The following is a 21430-nucleotide window of genomic DNA, read 5'->3' on the forward strand; positions in this document are numbered from 1 at the left end:
TATTGCTGAGAAAAGCTAAGTCATTCATAGTTGATCATCATACAATATTGCTGTTCTCTTGGTTCTCCTCATTTCACTTTGCATCAGTTCATATAAGTCTTTCTAGGTTTTTCCTGAAATCTGCCTGTTTATTGTTTCTTAATGCCCAGTAGAATTCCATTACATTCATACACCACAGCTTGTTCAAAAATTCCTCAATTGATGGGGCATCCCTTCAATTTCTAATTCTTTGCCACCACAAAAAGAGTTGCTATAAATATTTTTTTTTATGTAGGTCCTTTTCCCTTTTTTGTGATCTCTTTGGGATATAGACTTAATAGTAGTATTACTGGATCAAAGGATATTATGCACAGTTTTGTTGTCCTTTGGGTATAGTTCCAAATTGTTCTCCAGAATGGTTGGATCAGTTCGCAACTCCACCAGCAGTGCATTAGTGTCCGAATTTTCCCACATTGTTCTTGGGATCTTAAAAATAAAGGGTGTCGGAGCGGCTAGGTGGCACAGTGAATAGAGCACTGGCACTGGAATCAAGAGGACCTGGGTTCAAGTCTGGCCTCAGACACTTAACACACACACACAAAAAGTAGCCATGTGATCTTGGACAAGTCACTTAACCCCAAATGCCCTCCAAAAAGCAAAAAAAAAAAAAAAGGGGTATGTTAGTGTTGAGAGTATCAGGTAAATGTTCCATTCAGTGAGTCATGTTAGCTACTAGTTGATATAATGGTTGGCTTGACAAATTAATGGTATTCATTGTCTTTTTTTTTAAATTTAAAAACTAAGAATTTACCTGAATCAAAAGAATATATAAACGAACACGTTATGCCTTCCCAAGTTTTAGGGATACTAACCATCAATATTATTTCCAAATGAAATACCTTATTATGGTTGAAAATTAGTAATACTCATCTTTGTACTTGTTGAAAAGGAAAAAATGGTTTATAAATGAAGGACATTGGTACATTGGTTGAATCTGTTGTCTAGGTTTCCTGGGTGACATTATAACAAGTACATGGAAGAAAGTAGTAGCATGGTTGTAGCTAAAATAGAAAGGTTTTTGTCTTGAAGAGTTAGTTAGTACAATCTATATTTTGCTCATGAGATTATAGAAAGTAAAACATGTTATATTACAAAACTACTTAATTAGTGGTTCAGATTCTGCCAGAGGTATGCTATTATGTAGTTTGATTCCTGATGATTTTATAATAAAAGTAGTTTACCAAAATTCTGCGTAAACTAAAATTGGGAATAATTAGGGTAGATTTGTTGGTTTTCCAAGTGTATGTGCTTGTCTAAGGAAAGAATATTTTTCATTAGTATACAGTGTTCTTGAAGGAGTTGAGGTGGGGGTGGAGCCAAGATGGTGGAGTAAAAGCAGGAACTTGATTAAGCTCTTTCCTCAGTCACCTCCAAATGCCTGTAAAAAATGACTCTAATCAAATTTTAGAGCTACAGAACCCACAAAATGTGAGAGTGAAACACATCTCCAGCTGAAGACAGTCTGGCAGGCCGACAGGAAAGGTCTATCGCACCGAGTTGGGAGAGGAGCGCAGCCCCACGTGGGCCCTACCGGTAAAGACCGGGCCAGAGCAAGCCTCAGTGGACTGAATCACTGGCAGCTATGGTGGTTTCCAGATTTCTCAACCCACAATGCCAAAGACAGAGTAAAAGGTCAGTGGGGAAACTATTGGACCTAGATGAGAAAAGAGCGCAGTCCAGCTGCAGCCCTAGAGCAGCGAAAGGTGGTAGTGGCGGCCACAGTTGTGGTGGCGGCAGCAGCAGCTGCTTCCGGAATTCCATGTTCACAGATGGTGGGGGGATCCAGCAGCTGACCAGAGGGCAATTGCAGGGATTGCTTTGCTGGTGCTGAGGCAGGATTCTCTTGCTTTGCCCTACTTGGATCTGGGCCATAGTCTTAGGTGGTGGTCCTGGAGTGAGGAGGAGCACTGGCATGGCAGAGCTTGTGGTGGCTGTGGAGAGGGGGTCCTCCTCACAGTTCAGAGGCAGAAAAGAGTACTTGTGGTCACTCACAGACCAGGCCACAAGCCAGGAGAGAAGTAAACACCTCTCCTTTGAGCATATCACCTTAGAAGAACTGAAAATTTACAGGTGCCTAGAAGTAGTTCTGACAACAGCTATGCAAAACCCCCCAAAATTTAGGACACGATATCCATTCTGGAAGCAGAGTTCTACCTGGGCAAAGAACTCAAAAGTCAAGTAAGGGAAAAATGAGCAGAGGAAAAAAATCAGACTATAGAATCTTTCTTTGATGACAAAGAAGGTCAAAACATAGAACCAGAAGAAGACAACAAAGTTAAAACTTCTGCATCAGAAGCCTCCAAGAAAAATATGAATTGGTCTCAGGCCATGGAGGAGCGCTCGAAAAGGAGTTTGAAAGTCAAGTAAGAGAAGTAGAGGAAAAATTGGGAAGAGAAATGAGAATGATGCAAGAAAATCATGAAAAAAATGAGTTAACATCTTGCTAAAGGAGATCCAAAAAAATACTGAAGAAAATAACACCTTAAAAAATAGACAAACTGGGGGCAGCTAGGTGGCACAGTGAATTAGAGCACTGGCCTTGGAGTCAGGAGGACCTGAGTTCAAATCCGGCCTCAGACACTTAACACAAAAACTAGCTGTGTGACCTTGGGCAAATCACTTAACCCCAATTGCCCTCCAAAAAGCAAAAAAGAACAATTTTTTAAAAAATACACTAACTCAAATGACAAAAGTGGTCCAAAAAGCCAGTAAGGAGAAGAATGCTTTAAAAAGCTGAATTGGCCAAATGGAAAAGGAGGTTCAAATGGTCACTGAAGAAAATAATTTCTTCAAAATTAGAATGGAACAAATGGGAGCTAATGACTTTATGAGAAATTAAGATATAAAATAGATCCAAAAGAATGAAAAATAGGGGGAGCTGGGTGGCACAATGAATAGAGAGCACCGACCCTGGAGTCAGGAGGACTTGAGTTCAAATCCAGCCTCAGACACTTAACACTTACTAGCCATGTGACCTTGGGCAAGTCACTTAACCCCAATCGCCATTCTCCCCTCCCCTCCAAAAAAGCCAAAGAAGGAAAAAATAGAAGACAACATGAAATATCTCATTGGAAAAACCTTGACCTGGAAAACAGATCCAGGAGAAATAATTTTAAAATTATTGGACTACCTGAAAATCATGATAAAAAAACAAAGTCTGGACATCATCTTTCAAGAAATTATCAAGGAAAACTGCCTTGATATTCTAGAACCAGAGGGTAAAATAGAAATTGAAAGAATCCACCAATCGCCTCTTGAAAAAGATCCCAAAAAGAAAACTCCTAAGAATATTGTAGCTAAATTCCAGGTGAAGGAGAAAATATCACAAACAGTCAGAAAGAAACAATTCAAGTATTGTGGAAACACAATTAGGATAACACAGATTGCAGTTTCTATGTTAAGGTATTGAAGGACTTGGAATATGATATTCTGGAGGTCAAAGAAGCTAGGATTAAAACCAAGAATCACCTGCCCAGCAAAACTGAGTATAATACCTCAGGGCGGAAAATTAATATTCAATGAAATGGAAGACTTTCAAGCATTCTTGATGTAAAGACCAGAGCTGATGAGAAAATTTGACTTTCAAATACAAGAATCAAGAGAAGCATGAAAGTGATGGCTAAGTGACTCAGTGAATAGAATACCAGCCCTGGAGTCAGGAGGACCTGAGTTCAAATCTGGCCTCAGACACTTAACACTTAGTAGCTGTGGAACCTTGGGCTTAACACTTAACCCCAATTGCCCTGCCTTTCCCCCTCCAAAAAGCAAAGAGAGAGAATCATGAAAAGGTGAACGGGGAAAGAGAAATAATAAGGGATCTATTAAAGTTGAACTGATTATATTCCTACATGAAAAGACAATATTTGTAACTCATGAGACTTTTCTCAGTATTAGGATACCTGAAGGGAATATGTATAAATACGCACACATTCACTATATATGTCTATATAGACAGAGGGCACAGGGTGAATTGAATATGAAGGAATGATATCTGAAAAATAAAATTAAGGGGTGAGAGAAGAATATATTGGGAGAAGGAGAAAGGAAAAGACAGAATAGAGCAAATTATCTCACATAAAAGAGGCAAGAGAAAGTTGTTACAATGGAGGGGAAGAGCAGAGGACTGAAAGGGAATGAGTCAGTCTTATTGTCATTGGATATGGCTTAAGGAGGGAATAACATACACATTCAATTGGGTATCTTACCCTACTGGAAAGTAGGGGTGAAGGGGATAAGAGGGGGACAATAGAAGGAAGGGCAGATTAGGGGAGGGGATAGTCAGAAGTAAATGCTTTTGAAAAGGGACAGGGTCGAAGGAGAAAATAGAATAAATGGGGGCGTGGGATAGGATAAAGGGAAATATAATCTTAGAACTCAAACAAATTTTAAAAACAAATGTTTAAAAAATTGTTTTTATGTGCAACTGGGAAATAAGATATACAGGCAGTGGGGTATAGAAATCCATCTTGCCCTACAAGAAAGTAACAGGGAAGGGAGGGCAGACTGGGGAAAGGGGTAATCAGTATGCATGCCATCTTGGGATGGGGGGTAGGGAAGAGATGGGAAGAAAATTTGGAACTCAAAATCTTGTGAAAATGAATATTGAAAATTAAAAATAAATAAATTCTGGGGGAAAAAATAAAGAGTTGGTATTGATGTCCTCCAGATGAATTTATAGATTTAAAGTTAAGTTGAAAAGATTCATATATTGAGTGATTCTGTTGACAGAGTATAGAAAGTTAATATGCAGAGCAATTTAAGAAGTAATCATGATGATTTAGTTTATAGCACTCTTTCAGTCTCATTTAGTAGTGTCCCCTCATGATGTTCTGAAATGTACTATTAAAGGAGTCCTTAGTTCTCTGCAAAGAGAAAACATATGGTCATTTGTGGGTAGAAGAGATTTTATGGGACTTCAGTTTGAAAGATTTGGGGTATTAACCTTCCTATCATTACAAAATCCTGAATTGACATCATCCTACCAAAATTACCATTTAGAACTTCAATTTTCAGATCCTAGATAATTTATTTAGTGCTGGAAAGCACCTTAGACATCAGTCTGACCCCCTTGTTTTACAGATGAAAAAGCTGAGGCCCTAGAAGGTGAACTGACTTGCCCCAAGTCACATAGGAATTAAAACTCAGATGTCAGATTTAAACCCAGGTACTCTAAATCTAGAAATGTTGCTTTTGCCATGGTACCACTGAAGCTTAGGGGGATCTCATGCCTCTTCTCTTGCATCTGTGTCAACTGTGCCATTTTTATTTTATGATATTTTTAAGTGCGTTTCAGTGTTAACCACAAAGAATAAAGTATTTTGTAGGAATAGATGTTTTTAAGTCAAAGCTCCCCTAAGACACCAAATATTGTAGATATTTGTATACATTGTATACCTACCTAAAATGTAAGCTCCTTGAAGTCTAGAATTTTATGTTGTACAACTTAGTATCATAAACAGTACACAGCCTATGGTAGGCACTCAATAAATATTGCTGATAAATGACTTGAATTTGATTCTCTCTTTTGTGGCCATCTGTAGTCTTAGAGTAACTTAGAGGAGATATAAAGTTATCTAACTATTTTTATTGATTCTCCATAGCCCTTGGTAAAATCTATCAGAAACTGCCTTTTAGGAGATGTGTAACTCAGATCCCACCCCTCACCACTGCTTCACTTAATCTCAGCAGAGAACATTAAATTTAGTAAAATTTCATTCTATTTTTTTCCTATCCCCTTGATGCTTTCATATGTTGTTTTTCCCTTATCCTTTCTGTCTCTTAGTCATCCATACCACATACCCTGTTTGAGTTAGTGGCCCTCATTGTAGATTCATTAGCATCACCAGAATGTTTCTGCCCCATCTTTGCAAAAAATGAGTTTCACATGGGAACAGCTTTGAATTCCTGTCTAGATCCTGGTGCCCTTTACCCCTTGACAATAGCTTTTATTAGTTCTCATTCCTTTTTGATCTTCTATTCTTTAGACCAACCTGTTTCCTATTTCTTACCTTTTGTAACCTTTCTGTAAAGAATCATTTCACTTCAATCCCAGGCAAAAAAAAGTAGCCTGAGTCAGAACCAGGCAAATCCTGGGCACCAATTTCCCCTTGGCACCTAATACTTGGAACAGACTGAGGGATAGGATGATAAAGGGTTAGAAGGGATCATCCTACCAATGGATTTCCACCCCACAAGTAGTCTTTCAGTGCCTATTTAAGATGTTTTTCCCCTACTTAATTGTGTATAAAGTCCAATTTGCGTATAGGTCTCATTAATAGCAGATCCTCATTTTTCTTAATTTTCAAAACACCAGGTGATCAAGAATAGCAAAACGGACCTCCCAGAGCTAGAATTGTTTCCTCGTTATCTTCTCTTCCTGAGACAGCAGCCTGCCACCCGGACACAGCAGTCTAACATCTGGGTGAATATGGGTATGATGAGCCTGAGAATGTTTCCTCAACATTTACCTAGAGGTAACTTAAGAATGCAGCAAGAATACAGTATGTTTTCTCAAAAAAGTGAAAAGCAAGTTGCTCCAAGTCTGGTGCCACTGTGCTGATATGCATTCCCATCTGCTTTTGTGCAAAATCATTAAATATTCTGATATATGGAGCTTAGATCTAAGATCATGCGCAAGTATGAGTTAGGTAGAATAGGAAGTGCAGCAGACTCAAAGCTGAAACAGGGTCAAGTTTGTACAAGCACTTAAATGTTTCTTAATAATGGCACATACCTTCCAGGGTTGTTGGGAGGTTCAAAAGAGATGTTTGTCAAGTGCTTTGCAAACTTTGAAAGTGTTATAAAAATGTTATTATTATTCCCCCATAGAGTCTTTGTTATGATAAATCTGTGGTGCCTCTGAAGACATCTACTGATCCCCAGCCATTTAAAACTTTTCCACTTTACCCATATGCATAGCTCAGTAATCCCTTTGGCAGTAGCACTTTTAAGTACCAAGGATAACACCTGTAATTTCCTGATGATAGTTAAGATTCTGTAGCAACATCAGTTTTGTCATTGATCAATCTAAACATTAGATTAACTTAAAAGATATGGTGTCATTGATAAATATAGTGCATTCTCTTAGGTCTCTTATTGTATTAAGTTGATTTTTTAAAAAAGTTATACATTGGGGTGGCTAGGTGGCGCAGTGAATAGAGCACCGGCCCTGGAGTCAGGAGGACCTGAGTTCAAATCCAGCCTCAGAGACTTAACACAAAAATTAGCCGTGTGACCTTGGGCAAGTCAGCCCCAATTATCCCTCAAAAAAAAAAAAAAAAGAACGTAAGCTATTTTCAGGGGACAGCTAGGTGGCGCAATAAATAGAGCACCAGCCCTGGAGTCAGGAGGACCCGAGTTCAAATTTGGCCACAGACCTTTAACACAAAAATTAGCCGTGTGACCTTGGGCAAGTCACTTAACCCCAGTTGCTCTCCAAAAAAAGTTATAGATTAGAAAAATATGAAGAAGCATCAATTCCAGGGTATTATAGAAATTATGGGACATATTTGTGACAATGGAAAGTGACAGATTTATTTTTTAAAATTCCCAAGTATATCATAATCCTGTATAAATATTTTCCCATTTTAATTTATAACATTTAATACATACTAACTTTGCTATTGTTTAAGGTCAAAATCAGCATACTTTCTACTGGCATTCTTACATTAAAGGAATAAGAGCTCTAAAAACGTTGTTTAAAATAAACAACCATCTAACCCCTTTAATTTTTGTGTCAGATGGTCATATAGCCACAAGGTTCAAAGGTTCCTGTGAAAACAATCCTTTGTATCTGCTTACTATAATAGTGAATTTTTAATATTAGTGATAGGCATAATTTACTTTTATTATTCACCCTGCCAAATTTATGCTATTCTAATGTTGAAAACAATTGTATTATGGAATGTCCTTTTGTATTGAGTTGGCAGACTTTGGATTTTACTCTGATACCAGGAATTTGTGTTATGGAACAAATTTCAACAGTAAAATTAAATACAAGGGGAAAACTACTTTTGAACTGAATACAATGAAATCAATGCCATTCCAGCCTTTGAAACTCCAGAGAATGATAACTTTATCTATGTAAAATTTATTTAGAAGTGACTTTCTTATTCTATATAAAGGCCCCTTTATATATACTGCCCCTTTTGGGGGGGGTCAGTTATATTAAACTTTGCCTTTAGGAAGATGTTAAATAAAGAAAAACAGTAAAATGACGTCAATGAAGTTCATTCTCTACTGTATATTCTTGAAAAATTATGCTTTCATTTAACTTTCTGTCAAATTAAATGTGTATCATTGGCCTTCTGTAGCACATAATATAATTCTGTATTTTTTGCTATCAATTGAGAATGGAAATTAGGAGTTTACAGTATTACTCTATAGGAAGATTTCTTTACAAATCTTGTGCTGATCCTAGATTTTTGCTGCTTTTATAAATTCTCCTAGATTAGTGGAAGCCAATCAAAGGCATGAAATTACATGTAATCAGTGGCTGCCTGCTTGATGAGTTATGCTACTAAAACTATCTAGTACCCAAATAATTTTGAGTATTTGGCTTGTGACTATGGAGATTGTTTGGTGTGGACATTGGAAAATGCTTCTGATTTTTATTAATGGATAGTTATGATGTGCCAAATTTGTTCTTAATTCAAAATATTGCTCCGCACTAATTATTTGTTAAATCAATTATTAATCTTGTTGAAATTTATAAGAATTTGCTTTCTTGCTGTAATCTTATAACTAATCCTCTCATCTGTAATTGCAGAGATTTGCTCTTTTTCTTTAAGAAGTTATCCTTTGCTCTCTGAAGGTAAAAGGAGTGCTTTATTTTTTGTTGTTGAGAAATTTTTTTAATTTGGTTTTACTCTTTTTACTGTAACATTGATCATTCTCTTCACTGCATTTATTATTATTGTTTACATGATTATTTTATTCCTTTTGAGATGGTGGGTATTAAACCCTGTTACTGTTTATGACTTAGTCATACTCTTCATCACAAAAAATACTGTGGCCATGTATCTCATGCAAGTGAATTTTTTAAAGAAAAGTACATGTGTATGCTTTCGACAGTTTTATTTAGTTAGCTATTCATTAGACAAGCTAGCTAGTGGCACTGCTAGAACCGTTACCTGGATAGAGAGTTAGTATGGTTAATTAAAGAATTAATAGTAAGAATCAGAAACTGGAATCATAATCATCTTCAAGAGAGACAGCACTGATGTGCTATTATATTTTTATTTTCAGTTCTAGAAAAATTAATTTTCAAAGGAGGGGTAATATATTTTGTGAGGGTTTTTATCCATTTGGAAACTAAGTATCAGGCTAGATTTTGTTAAGAAAGGTTTTTAGTAATGTAGCTGTTTCATATAGAGTTATTATAAGTTAAAAATCTATGTGGTTTTCTCTAACTTTTTGTCATAATCTTGCCTTGACTCATTCTATTCTCTTCCTTCTTTAAAGTCTCCGATTGGACTTGGGATAGTCCTCAGAAGTTTTTTTCCCTATTGTTGTTGTATTGTATTCTTACCTCAAGCGCCTTTGAAACTGTGTTATGTCTGTCATTGGCTTAGGATCATAAATCTAGAGCTGAAAGGGACCTCAGAGACCATCTGTTCCAACCTTCTCATTGGAAGAATTACTTACTTGAGGTTATACAGGTAGTAAATGGCAAAGGCAGACCATCTAAACTCCAAAGTCTGTTCCCTTTCCTGTATACCATGCTTCCTCCCATAATGATTGAGAATTGATATATTGTAGAGAAAACTTCTCATTTTGTCCTTAAGACAAACTATGTACCCAGATAAGGACCAAACATCCTTAATTTAAAATAAAATTTTCCATTTCCTTAAGATTTTACTGTTCCAGAAGGGAGTTAAGCAATTTAGAAGAATGGTGATACTAGAAGTTTGACTTATTTTCATAAAATATGACTTAAATAAGACCTGTTTATTTTTTTTCAGGCATTAGCCAGAGTCTTAAAGAAGAAAATACAATTTCCAATTAGTACTATATTTTTTTTTCAGCCTTGGTACTACATGTTTTTTAGCCTAAAAAATACCCTGGGGCTTCTGTTGTTTTCTCTTCCAGAGATATAGCTTTTGTCCACTTCTTAGAAAGTGTAATCTCCTCCCCTGTGTCTGTCTTCAACTTAAAACTTTAGTCTTATGCATTAAATGTTTTCATCCAGTAGCTTTCATTTTGTGGTTATTGTTTCCTAAATTAATAGTTTAATTTTGAGGTGAATATTTTTGACACTTGCCTTTTATCTTTATTGTGATTATTATGACCACAGGGAATGTGCCTTCTCCAAATGCTCCCTTAAAGCGGGTGTTAGCCTACACAGGCTGTTTTAGTAGGATGCAAACTATCAAGGAAATTCATGAGTATCTGTCTCAGAGGTTGCGCATCAAAGAGGAGGACATGCGCCTGTGGTTGTACAACAGTGAGGTAAGAATTTCTAAAGGTAGTTAGGAATCAACCATGTCAAGTGTTAAAAACATTTATTCAATATTTACCAGTCATCAACTATGTATGAGATGCTAGAAATAAAATGAAAAACTGAAAAGCATTACTGTTCCTAAGGAAAAGGATTTCACTGGGAAGAGACCTGAGGTGGGACAATCTGTTGTTCTAAGCCTTAGGGGATTATGTGTGCACTTACGCAGATGGAGAGGGTAAGACAAGATTTGGAAACAACAAGTTGTTAGTTCAGGCTTGGCAGACTCCCAGTCTCCCACCTTGTTTTGTCTTCTCTCTCTCCTCAAGAAGAAAGGTATTAGGAAATAAGACTAGAAAAGTATGAGATGATAAAGGGCCTTAAGTGCAGTGATAAAGAATTTGTATTTTATTGAATGAATGAATGAACATTTATTGAGTACTTACTATGTATTCAGCACTTTGCTAAGTTCTGGGGATACAAATAGAAAAATCCAAACAGCCCCTGATATCAAAGAGTATGCTCTCATAATTGGAGGGGACAACACGTATAAGAAGATTTCACTATAGGACAAATGAAGAAGCCCTTGGAGTCCTTAGGTTACATAAATAAGTGAAATAGCAGTACCAAGGGACTGAAGGTTTTAAAGTCAGGGAAGATGTTGGAAGGCAGTGGCAGTACATATGGAAAGGTCTACCCATCTTCCCTGTCAGTGGAAGAGATGGAGTCATTGACACTCATCCCATTATTCAGTATTAATAATTATCATCATTTATTAAGAATAGGTGGGGGGGGGGCTGCTAGGTGGCACAGTGAATAGAGCACTGGCCCTGGAGTCAAGAGGACCTGAGTTCAAATCCAGCCTCAGACACTTAACACTTACTAGCTGTGTGACCTTGGGCAAGTCACTTAACCCCAATTGCCCTGCCCTCCCCCCTCCAAAAAGCAAAAAAAAAAAAAAAAAAGAATAGGTAGGGGGATACGGCCATATGTTTTTGAGCAGAGGAATGACGTGCTTAGACCCTTACAATGTGAAGTTTTATTGGCAGCAGAATTGAGAAGTAGTACCCTCTACAGGAGAGACTTGAAAAAGGGAGACCATTTAGGGAGCTATAAACAGTAGGCTGGTGGTGGCAGTGAAAGGGGGAAAGAGGGAAAGAATGTGAGAGATTTTGTAGTTAGAAAGAAGAGGATTCAGTGGCTTATGTGATGATAGAAAGGGTTAAGGGCGATTCTTGTGACTTAAGCCTTGGTGACTAGGAGAATTGTGGTATCATTAGTAGAAGGAGAGAATTTAAGGGGAGGGACAAGTTGTAGAAGGGAAATGATGAGTTGAGTTTTCATTAGGAAATGAGGGGCTCTGGAGATCAGGGATAAAGATATATATTTGGAAATTGAAGTTGTAGAAGGTGGATGAGATCCAAGCTTCACAAGGGTTAAGATTTTTGCTCATAATAATTCTCCTTCTATAGAATGTGTCTACTACCCTGAACAGGAACTGGAATATATACATAGGGTTACCTATCATCTAGGCCTTGCCATATCACACTTGAGGCTATTGAAAGTGTCTGTTAAAGTTAGCCATGGGGTAACAGTTAAGAGAGATGTAGCTTCCAGTAATAGAGAGGTGGCAGTCCTTCCTCTGTAGTCTGTCTTGGTGAAACCACTGCCGGAACACTGCAGTCTGAAAACCTTGATATGTTGTAAAGTACACAGAGGAGCACAGCCAAGATAATGAGGAGCCTTGTTAGATCCATGCCATATTATGACCAGTGGGAACCTGGAGAAAGAAGACTCTTGGAGGGGATAGGGAGACATGATAACTGTCTTCGAGTATTGGAATGACTGTCTTGTGGAAGAAAGATAAGTCTGTTTGTTCCAGAAGACAGAACCAGGAACATTTAGATAGAAGTTGCAAAGAGGAAAATTTGGGCTTAATATAAGGAAGAAATTCTTGATGATTAGCATTATCCATAATTAATTAGATGGGCTACCTCTGGAGGCAGTAGGTTTTCTCTACTTGGAAGTCTTCATGCAAAGACTAGATATCTATTTTTTCCGCCCACTTTAGTCTTTTCCAACTCTGACATTCTGTGATTTGTTTTGTAATGCCAAGGGAGAATAGGCCTTATTTTTGAGCATGAATATACTTGTTAAATCTTCTCTCTTTAGTTCTTTTTTTCTTCTTACCTTCTTCGGTCACCACTCTTTGATTTCCTCTTAAAAGTGTGAAAGGGAACAAGTAATTAAAGAGAATATCTTATTATTGTTATTGTTGTTATATAGAGTTCATCACATTTGGCATAGTTTTTTACTTTTGAGTATCTGATTAAACTTGATTTCTGTACATTTTTCTTTTTAAATCAAAATCAGAGTGAACTTTGACTTTGTATATGATGAATTATAAATATTGTGATCCTTTCCCACATAACTTTTGTTATAGATATAGAGACAGAGTCTATATATGTATATCTTACTTGCTTTCATACAAACAGATGTATGCCACTCTGTTGTATTAGATTTCCATGACCAGAACTATGTGAATGAAGTTTGAAATTATCACATTCATTAGGAAAGATTATGCTTAAATATAAACAAATCTTGAAAATGCATTTCCTTTTTCTTACAGAACTACCTTACTCTTCTGGATGATGAAGATCATATGTTAGAATATCTGAAAATTCAGGATGAACAGCACTTAGTTATTGAAGGTAGACAGCTACAACATGTTGATATTGAGGGTGGGACAAGGGAAATATAAGAATTCAAGGTTTCTTTCTATTAGACCATGTCTTATTTTTCAAGAGAGTTCATTTGTAGTTAATCATTTTATGTTAAAGAAATTTTCTAAAATACATGAGATCCTAGAGCAGTTCTTTTAAAATGCTATTCGTGTTTTCAAAAATAAATTACAAAAAATTTCATTATTCAAAAAAAATACTTCTCATGACTCTTGTTGGATTATTTAAAAAGTAAATGTTTAATTAGGAACTTAACATTGAATATCCAGGCAGACAGCTAGATACATTGAAATAAAAAAAAAAAAACAGACACATTCAGATAACATGTCCTTTGAAGACTAGCAGATGCTTTTAACTCCTGTTAGGCTGAAAAATGCCAGCAATCATTTATTGAGGTTTTAAGTTTTTGGAGTTCTTAAAATTCAGTGGTAAAGGGATCTGTTGTAAGCTTATTCATGGTGGTACTAGCATTGAATCCATATAGACCACTAACCAACAAACTTACTTTTATCCTTTTTCCTTTAGATTGTATTTAAACAAACAAGCAACCCATTCTTTGCTTCCTGCTTGCCACATGGAAGTGTTCTTTATATTTACGTTTTGACATAGGCAGGTACAATAGTCTAACAAATTGACACTTAAAGTAATATGTTTTTAAGTTACAGTGTAAACATTGCTTCTCAACTTAAACCCCTTACTAGTGTAGTTGTAAGGCTGATTTTCTTTTCAGCATTTAATTCATTGAATAGCTTATTAACCCTAACTTAAATACATGACATGTATTATACCCAGGAGTACAGACAAAATATAGAAAGAAACAGAAAAGAATAATAACTCTTCCCAGTGCAAAAATTTACTTTATTTTCCATTTCTGTCATTTTCTAAAGTACAAATTGATTTAGAGAAAGAAAATCTTTTATCTCCTCTCTCATGAAGGGGATTGAGTTGCATGACTTGGAGTACATGAGGAATTAATACGTTAATATCTTGTTCTTTCTAGTTCGGAACAAAGATATGAGCTGGCCAGAAGAGATGTCATTTATAGCAAATAGTAGTAAGATAGACAGACACAAGGGTAAGTCTCTGGTGTTTTTAATGTCTCTAACATACAAATTAAAATCTGTATGAAAGGCTCCTTAATGCTTATAATTGATTGATTCCACAGTACATTCAGATAACATTAAACTGGTTTAGTACTTGGTTTATACTTCTCTTGCATTCTTGAAGACTGTAGTTAGAAGCCATGAAAAAACTAGCTTTTTTCTTTTTTTTTTATAAACAGCTGTGTATGTTTACTTTTGATGTAGCATTTCATTTTAAATGAAATGTTTATTGAGAATTTACTATATGAAGGAGAAGGACACTGTTCTTGGTGCCAAGGAAAATACAAAGATAAGAAATAAAGTTCCTGCTTTAAAATTAGTAATAATTGCTACGCCTAGAAATTTAATTCACTTTTCATAATCTTTGCAGTTTAATGTCATTCCTTTGTAAGGAAAGTGTTGTCTGAATTATTAAAAAGTAAATGCAATACTAATTATTATAAAGTAGTAGCTGATTCTGTGGCAGAAAATAATATGGATTATACACATTGCCCACCAAAGACTTCAGCTAATTCAAATGCAACAGATATTTCTTCTCATGGATTTTATGAGGAACTTTGGCTTCAGCTGCAGAAAAAGTTAATGGAGAATGACCACTTGTAGTTCTTGCTCATTTCTCTGAGTTGTAAAAATCCTTAAAATTATTAGTGTTAGCAAAGTATGGTATATTTCTTTGTGATAAAAATGAATATAATTTAACAGTGTTAGGATAGACATATTTAAAATTATTACTTTTGACTATAATTGGATTCAGTTTACCTATTAAAAATAAAGAGATTATGACTGAACACAATAAAAAAAAAAGATCCCAGCATGTTATTTGCAAAGTGCTTTACAAATATTATTTTAACTTCACAACAACTCTAAGAGATAGATGCTGTTACAGTTATCCCTTTCATATCACGGCAGTGTTACGGGTTCATCACCCTGAAAGCCTGGGAAATTTGCATAAAATTTTTTTGTGCTCCCTTCATACCAGAGAAGTCTGAATTTTTTTCTTTTTCTTATAGGGTGTTTACCATACCTTACTGTAAAATTTAGATTAAGTATTTGGCTAAAGGCTATATTATACAGTACTATACATATATTATGCATTTCTGTGTTTCTAAACTTTTTCTGTGTCACCTGTTAAGCTTTGTGTGTTGTCTGTGACTTCCACAAAACTTGCCAAAAGTTCCCATTTAATTTCTTATGCCAGACCATGATATATCAAAACCACGATGGTGAAAAATTGCAGTGTGAAAAGGATAATTGTATTATCCCCATTTTACAGATGAGGAAACTGAGGCAGACGGGTTAAATAACTTCCCTGGAATCAGACAAGTATTAAGTGTCTGAGGCAGAATTTGAACTCAGGCCTTTCACATTCCAAGTCCTGATGCATACTTATCCACTCTACCACCTGGCTTCCTCTTTATTATTATTTAATTTTTAAAATTGTTAGGATAATTACATAGTATGACAAAAGGGGGGAGCCAGAACCATATCTCATATCCTGTACTAAAATAAATTCCAGGCAGATCTTTGATCTAAATTTTTTAAATCATAAAAAGAAGATATTAAAATATTATTTATCACAGTTATACCAAAAAAAAAAAAATTTATAAAGAACAGTACAAGACATTTGATTATATATAAATATGTGTAGCTATGGTATACTGTATTTCACCACATAATCCTTGCAGATTGTATGCCAAATCTTTTGCAAAAAAAGACCATTATGTGAAAATTTTTTAAATTTGTGCCAGTATTACTTGTGTCTTTTAGTTTCCTGCAGTCTTGTCACCAGCTTTTCGTTCACTGAAACCTGTCTTTCCACAGTTCTGTTTCCATGCTGTTCAGTGAATATAATCACTTTCAACTTGAAGACCATAGTTTTTATATTTACCGATAGAAAGAAATGCTTTTGCACATTAATGTATCATAGACAAATGAATTGTGCAGTTCAGCTAGCATGGGAAGATGCAAGTCTTACCATATTAAGTGACTTACTCATGGCGGCTACACCTGCCTGCCCACTCTCCTCGTGCCTGTGACTTTTAATTGGGTTGAGTGACAGTACCCTTAGTACTGTAGTACCCTAAATAAACCACACAAGTTGACTTTCAGAAATATACTGACAGTGTGCATGTGCTAAGAATTCTAGGCTCTTGGCACACAATGAACTAAAGATAAATGCGTATCCATATGCCACTGGTGAATACATTGCTGCTCTGTTTGCCTTTTAAGAGGTGTAATGAACAGAACTATACTATGCAATGATTACACAATGAAAGTTTATAAGAGACAGCTAGGTGGTGCTGTGAATAGAGTACTGTCCCTGGAGTCAAGTGGACCTGAGTTCAAATGTGGCCTCAGATACTTGATACACTTACTAACTGTGTGACCTTGGGCAAGTCACTTAACCCCAATCGCCCTGCCTTCCCCCCTCCTAAAAAAAAAAGTTTATAAACCAATTTTTGGACTGGAAAGAAAAACACACCAGGGTGTGACAATTATGCAGTAAAATACGGTATTTAGAGTTGAGAACCTTAATTCAAAGCTGGCTCTACTAACTTGCCCTTGTAACCTTGTGTAAGTCATTTAACTTATGTAGACCTCAGTTTCCTCATCAGTTTAATTAGAGGACTAGACTAAATTGTCTCTAAGTTTCCTTCCATATATAAATGCTATAATCCTACAGAAGAGGTCTCATACTACCAAAAGTAATCCATATAGGATAAAAGGGAAAGCTCTGTTATGGAGATACTTGTGATAAAAGTTTGATATTTGGATGAAATATTAAACTATCCAAGGAATAGTTGGACTATACAAGAAATCTATACAGATTTATAAGAATAAGACCTATGCCCATCACTACATAAGTAATCAAAAGACATAAACACAATTTTTGATATGATGCAGAAATCATTAATATTTATATGAAAGAATGTTAATACTCTTTAATAGTTAGAAAAATGTAAATTAAAACAATTTAGGATGCCATCTTATATGCATAGACAAAATTAATTTAAAATTATAAAACTCACAATTAGCAAGGCCATATAAAAGCTTTTGTATAGCTTGATGGAATTGTGAATTAGTACAAACAATTTTTTTGACACACTAACTTTATTTTTACTCATTTAAACAAGAATTTACAAAAAGAAAAACCCTCAACTTCTTAATTTTTCTGTTTCTATAGATATTTAAATATAAAATATTTCAAAATAAATTAACACAAATAATACAGATGTAAAGATTTGAATTATTTAGGCATAACAACTTTTGTATAAAGTCAAGTTTAATGTAGTTCTTCTTTCGGTGTATGATGGGGGTAGGAATTAACTGTTGGAAAGTTATGGAAGGTCTCCCTCTGCACTTTTTTTGACTGGGGGGAGGGGTGCGGAGGTGTTAAGAGAGGGAAGGAAAGAATGAGGAATTTTTTCTCTTTCTCCTACCATGTTTCCCCGATAATAAGACCTATCCTGAAAATAAGCCCTCCCCTTACTGTGTAAGATTCCTCTAAAATAAGCCCTCCCCCTAAAATAAGCCCTATTGAGATTGCTACTGTAGTGAAGGTGATCCCCTGCGCTACACTCCACATTATAGTACCCCACCCCCGCCTGTGAAACACATGCCGCGCTCCGAGCTGCATCCAATCAGAGCTGCAGCAGTGAGCGCGTCATCCTGCTCTTCCCCAGTGATTTTCTTGCTGGTACATTTTTTTTTGTTCACATTTACCTGTTTATTAAAATTGCTGTCAATGTTCATTAAAATAAGCCCTCCCCTGAAAATAAGCCCTCTGGTGTTTTTCTGTCCAAAAACTTAATAAGACAGTGTCTTATTATCGGGGAAACACGGTAGTTGGAATGGTTCTGTGCACAGGCTTCTGACTACACAGAAACTTAGGCTTCATAGAAAAGTTTGGGTGTATAAGCCCAGGGCACACAAAGAGGGTATGGTAGGTTAGCATTGGGGAAGACAGAGCAATTTTGTTATGGCATTCTCTTGATCCTCTACAACACTCTGGATCTGGCCTTTCTATGTGCTGATTTTCAGTGCATAGAGCTTTTCTTGACTGCTGGGAGTCTGGCTGTGGCTGAGTGATTATCTGGAGGCATCCAGGCACAAGCCCAAGCACTTTGGAAAATTTAGGAAGAAGTAGAGAAAGACTCTTCTCTTCTCTGTGGTCTAGGAATACATTATTATGTAGTCCTGAGTTTGGAGCTGGAGGGTTCGAGTAGGACTCTTTGTGAGATTTAGAATCATATCATTAAGAAACAATGGTGATGTGAGTAAGAGCACCAGCCCCAGAGTCAGGATGACCTGGGATCGAATCAGGGCTCAGACACTTAGCACTCACCCAGAAGCACCTGGCCGTGTAACCTTGAGCAAGTTACTTAACCCCGATTGCTTTAAAAAAAAAAAAAAAGAAAGAAAGAAACAATGGTGATAATGGATATCCTTGTTTCATCCCTTATCTTATTGGAAATGCTTCTAGCTTATCCACATTACATATGATACTTGCTGATGGTTTTTGGTAGATGGTACTTATTATCTTAAGGATGACTCCATTTATTCCTATGCTCTCTACTGTTTTTAATAGGAATGGGTATTGTATTTTGTCAAAAGCTTTTTCTACATCTCTTGAGATAATCATGTTTTCTGATAATGTGATCAGTTATGCTGATAGTTTTCCTGATATTGAATCGGCCCTGCATTCCTGGAGTGAATTCTACCTGGTCATAGTGTGTTATTCTCATGATAAATAGTTTTTTGGGTTTTTTTGCAGGGGGAGGGCAGGGCAGTTGGGGTTAAGTGACTTGCCCAAGGTCACATGGCTAGTAAGTGTTAAGTGTCTGAGACCTGATTTGAACTCAGGCCCGCCTGACTTCAAGGCCGGTGCTCTATTCACTGTGCCACCTAGCCGCCCCTAGAAATATTTTTTTAAGCAGCATAGAATGATATAAGAATTTCAAAGCTGTTCATACACTTTAACCTAATGACCCCATTATTTCAGTTAAGGCTGTTACTAATAGAAAAATGAATCCATCTGCATAAAAATATTTTGTCAGTAATAATAGCTAGGGTTTATATAGTGCTTTAAGATGTGCAAAGTGCTATACTAATAATTATTATTATTAATATTATAGTTAACATGTATTCAGTGCTTACTATGTGCCAAGTACTATCCTAAGCACTTTACAGTTATTAGTTCATTTGACCCTCACAAATAACTCTGGGATGTAGGTGCTATTACTTTCCCATTTTTACAAATGAGGAAACTGAGGCAAACATATTAAATGACTTGCCCAGGGTCATGCATCTAGTAAGTGTCTGAGGCTGGATTTGAACTCAGGGCTTCCTGACTCCAGGTCCAGTGCTTTATGCACTGAGCCACTTAGTTGTCTTTATCCAAGAAATAATTGGAATATATAATTTGGGGGTGGCTAGGTGGCGCAGTGAACAGAGCACTGGCCCTGGAGTCAGGAGGACCTGAGTTCAAATCCGGCCTCAGACACTTAACACTTACTAGCCATGTGACCTTGGGCAAGTCACTTCACCCCAAATGCCCTGCCTTCCCCTTCCAAAAAGCAAAAAGATATATTTAGTTTGTAACAACAAAAAAATTAAAAACTCAAGTGATAAGAAATTATGGTCTTGTTAAAACAGTTCATTGGCATGTGATTGTAATAGATTATTATAGATGCCATAAAAAATGACAGATATGATGAATAAAGAGAAATATGAATTTAGGAGTGATGATACACATCTATAATCCTTGCTACTAGAGAGACTAAGACTGATTGCTCCTTTGAACTGAGGAGTTCAGAGCAAAAGTGGGCGAGGCATATCCTGTGACCACACTAAGTCCAACTCTAATATGCTGAACCTTGAGAAGTGGAGTGGGGTGGAGGTTGAGGATCAGCCTGCCAAAGGAGAAATGAACAGATCTAGATTGGAAACCAGGCTAGTTAAAGCTCCCAGGCCAGTCATTGGGATCAGGCCAATGAGTGGCCAATATGCTTGCAACCTTGATGGGATAGGGAGGCTGTTCTCCAAAAGAAAAAAAAAGAAAGAAAGGAACATGAAAAGTGGCGTCACTTAAGGAAGTGATACCAAGTGAAGAGGGTACAGTCACATAGTGGTGTTGATTATAAACATACAAATAAAAATGAAATCTGTAAAATATACCAAAAAGAGGTTGCATATAAACAGGACAAGTTTGTTACCACTGTGTTAGGTGTATTTTACATATTTTTAAAACTGCAAATATTAGAAGATTATGATTTTACATAAAATATTCATTTTGTATATTTCAAGATTGATATTTGGTTGTTGGGATTATGATTTTAAAATCCTTATAAATTACAAACTGTCAGGGATTGTTTTGAATATAGGATATGCTTTGTGATTTATGTTATTAACTACAAGACTTATGTTTTAGTTTGGCGGGGGGGCTTTTTGTTTTATTTTTCTGTAGTTCCCACAGAGAAAGGAGCTACTGGCTTAAGTAACCTAGGGAATACATGCTTCATGAATTCCAGCATCCAGTGCGTCAGTAACACACAACCACTAACTCAGTATTTCATCTCAGGGAGACATCTTTATGAACTGAACAGGTAATCATTCTCTAATACCATTCCCTCTCAAATATGCTGTTTTGATATAAACCTCATTATAACCTAAACTCCTTTCTCTCCTCCCACACCTCAAAAAAGTGTTATTAGAATTGAATAAAACCCAACTAACATTTAAGGGATAGTGGAAGGACACATTTTTAGCATAAAAAATACTGGATATATATGTAAAATCAAAAACTAGCATTACTTGCAAAGAATGGTAAGTGCCAAAAAGGAAGGATGCCTCCCTTCCTTTTTTGACACAAGGGATAGAGGTGACTAAATGGAAAAATAGACAATTTAAATTACATAAAATTGATAAACTTCATATAAGCAAAGTCAGTGCAGCAGGAAAGGAGAAATGTATCAGCTGGGAAAAAAAATATTTTCATAAAGCATCTCCAGAAAATGTCTGATATGCAAGATATAGAGAGAATTCGTTCAGGTATATTAAGACCAATAGTCATTCCCCAGTAGGTCCAAATGGTCAAATGAATTTGAACA

The 21430-nt window shown here is 36.2% G+C and overlaps 1 protein-coding gene across 2 annotated transcripts in view; it reads left to right on the forward strand.

Annotated features, from left to right (window-relative positions):
- The window catches only part of USP32 (ubiquitin specific peptidase 32), a 270325-nt gene that overhangs the window by 204761 nt on the left and 44134 nt on the right, over window positions 1-21430 (forward strand). Inside the window, exons 16-20 of one of the 2 annotated variants that reach the window (XM_069077895.1) lie at window positions 6353-6512; window positions 10334-10488; window positions 13107-13188; window positions 14219-14293; window positions 20788-20926. In XM_069077895.1, coding sequence (XP_068933996.1) covers window positions 6353-6512; window positions 10334-10488; window positions 13107-13188; window positions 14219-14293; window positions 20788-20926 — 611 coding nt within the window. The remainder of the gene's footprint in view (window positions 1-6352; window positions 6513-10333; window positions 10489-13106; window positions 13189-14218; window positions 14294-20787; window positions 20927-21430) is intronic. The other variant, XM_069077896.1, reaches the window with a different exon arrangement.

Source organism: Petaurus breviceps, unplaced genomic scaffold, assembly GCF_028583685.1.
Source record: "Petaurus breviceps papuanus isolate PSGF00001 unplaced genomic scaffold, PetGlider_PUasm1.0 91023, whole genome shotgun sequence".
Taxonomy (NCBI): Eukaryota; Metazoa; Chordata; class Mammalia; order Diprotodontia; family Petauridae; genus Petaurus; species Petaurus breviceps.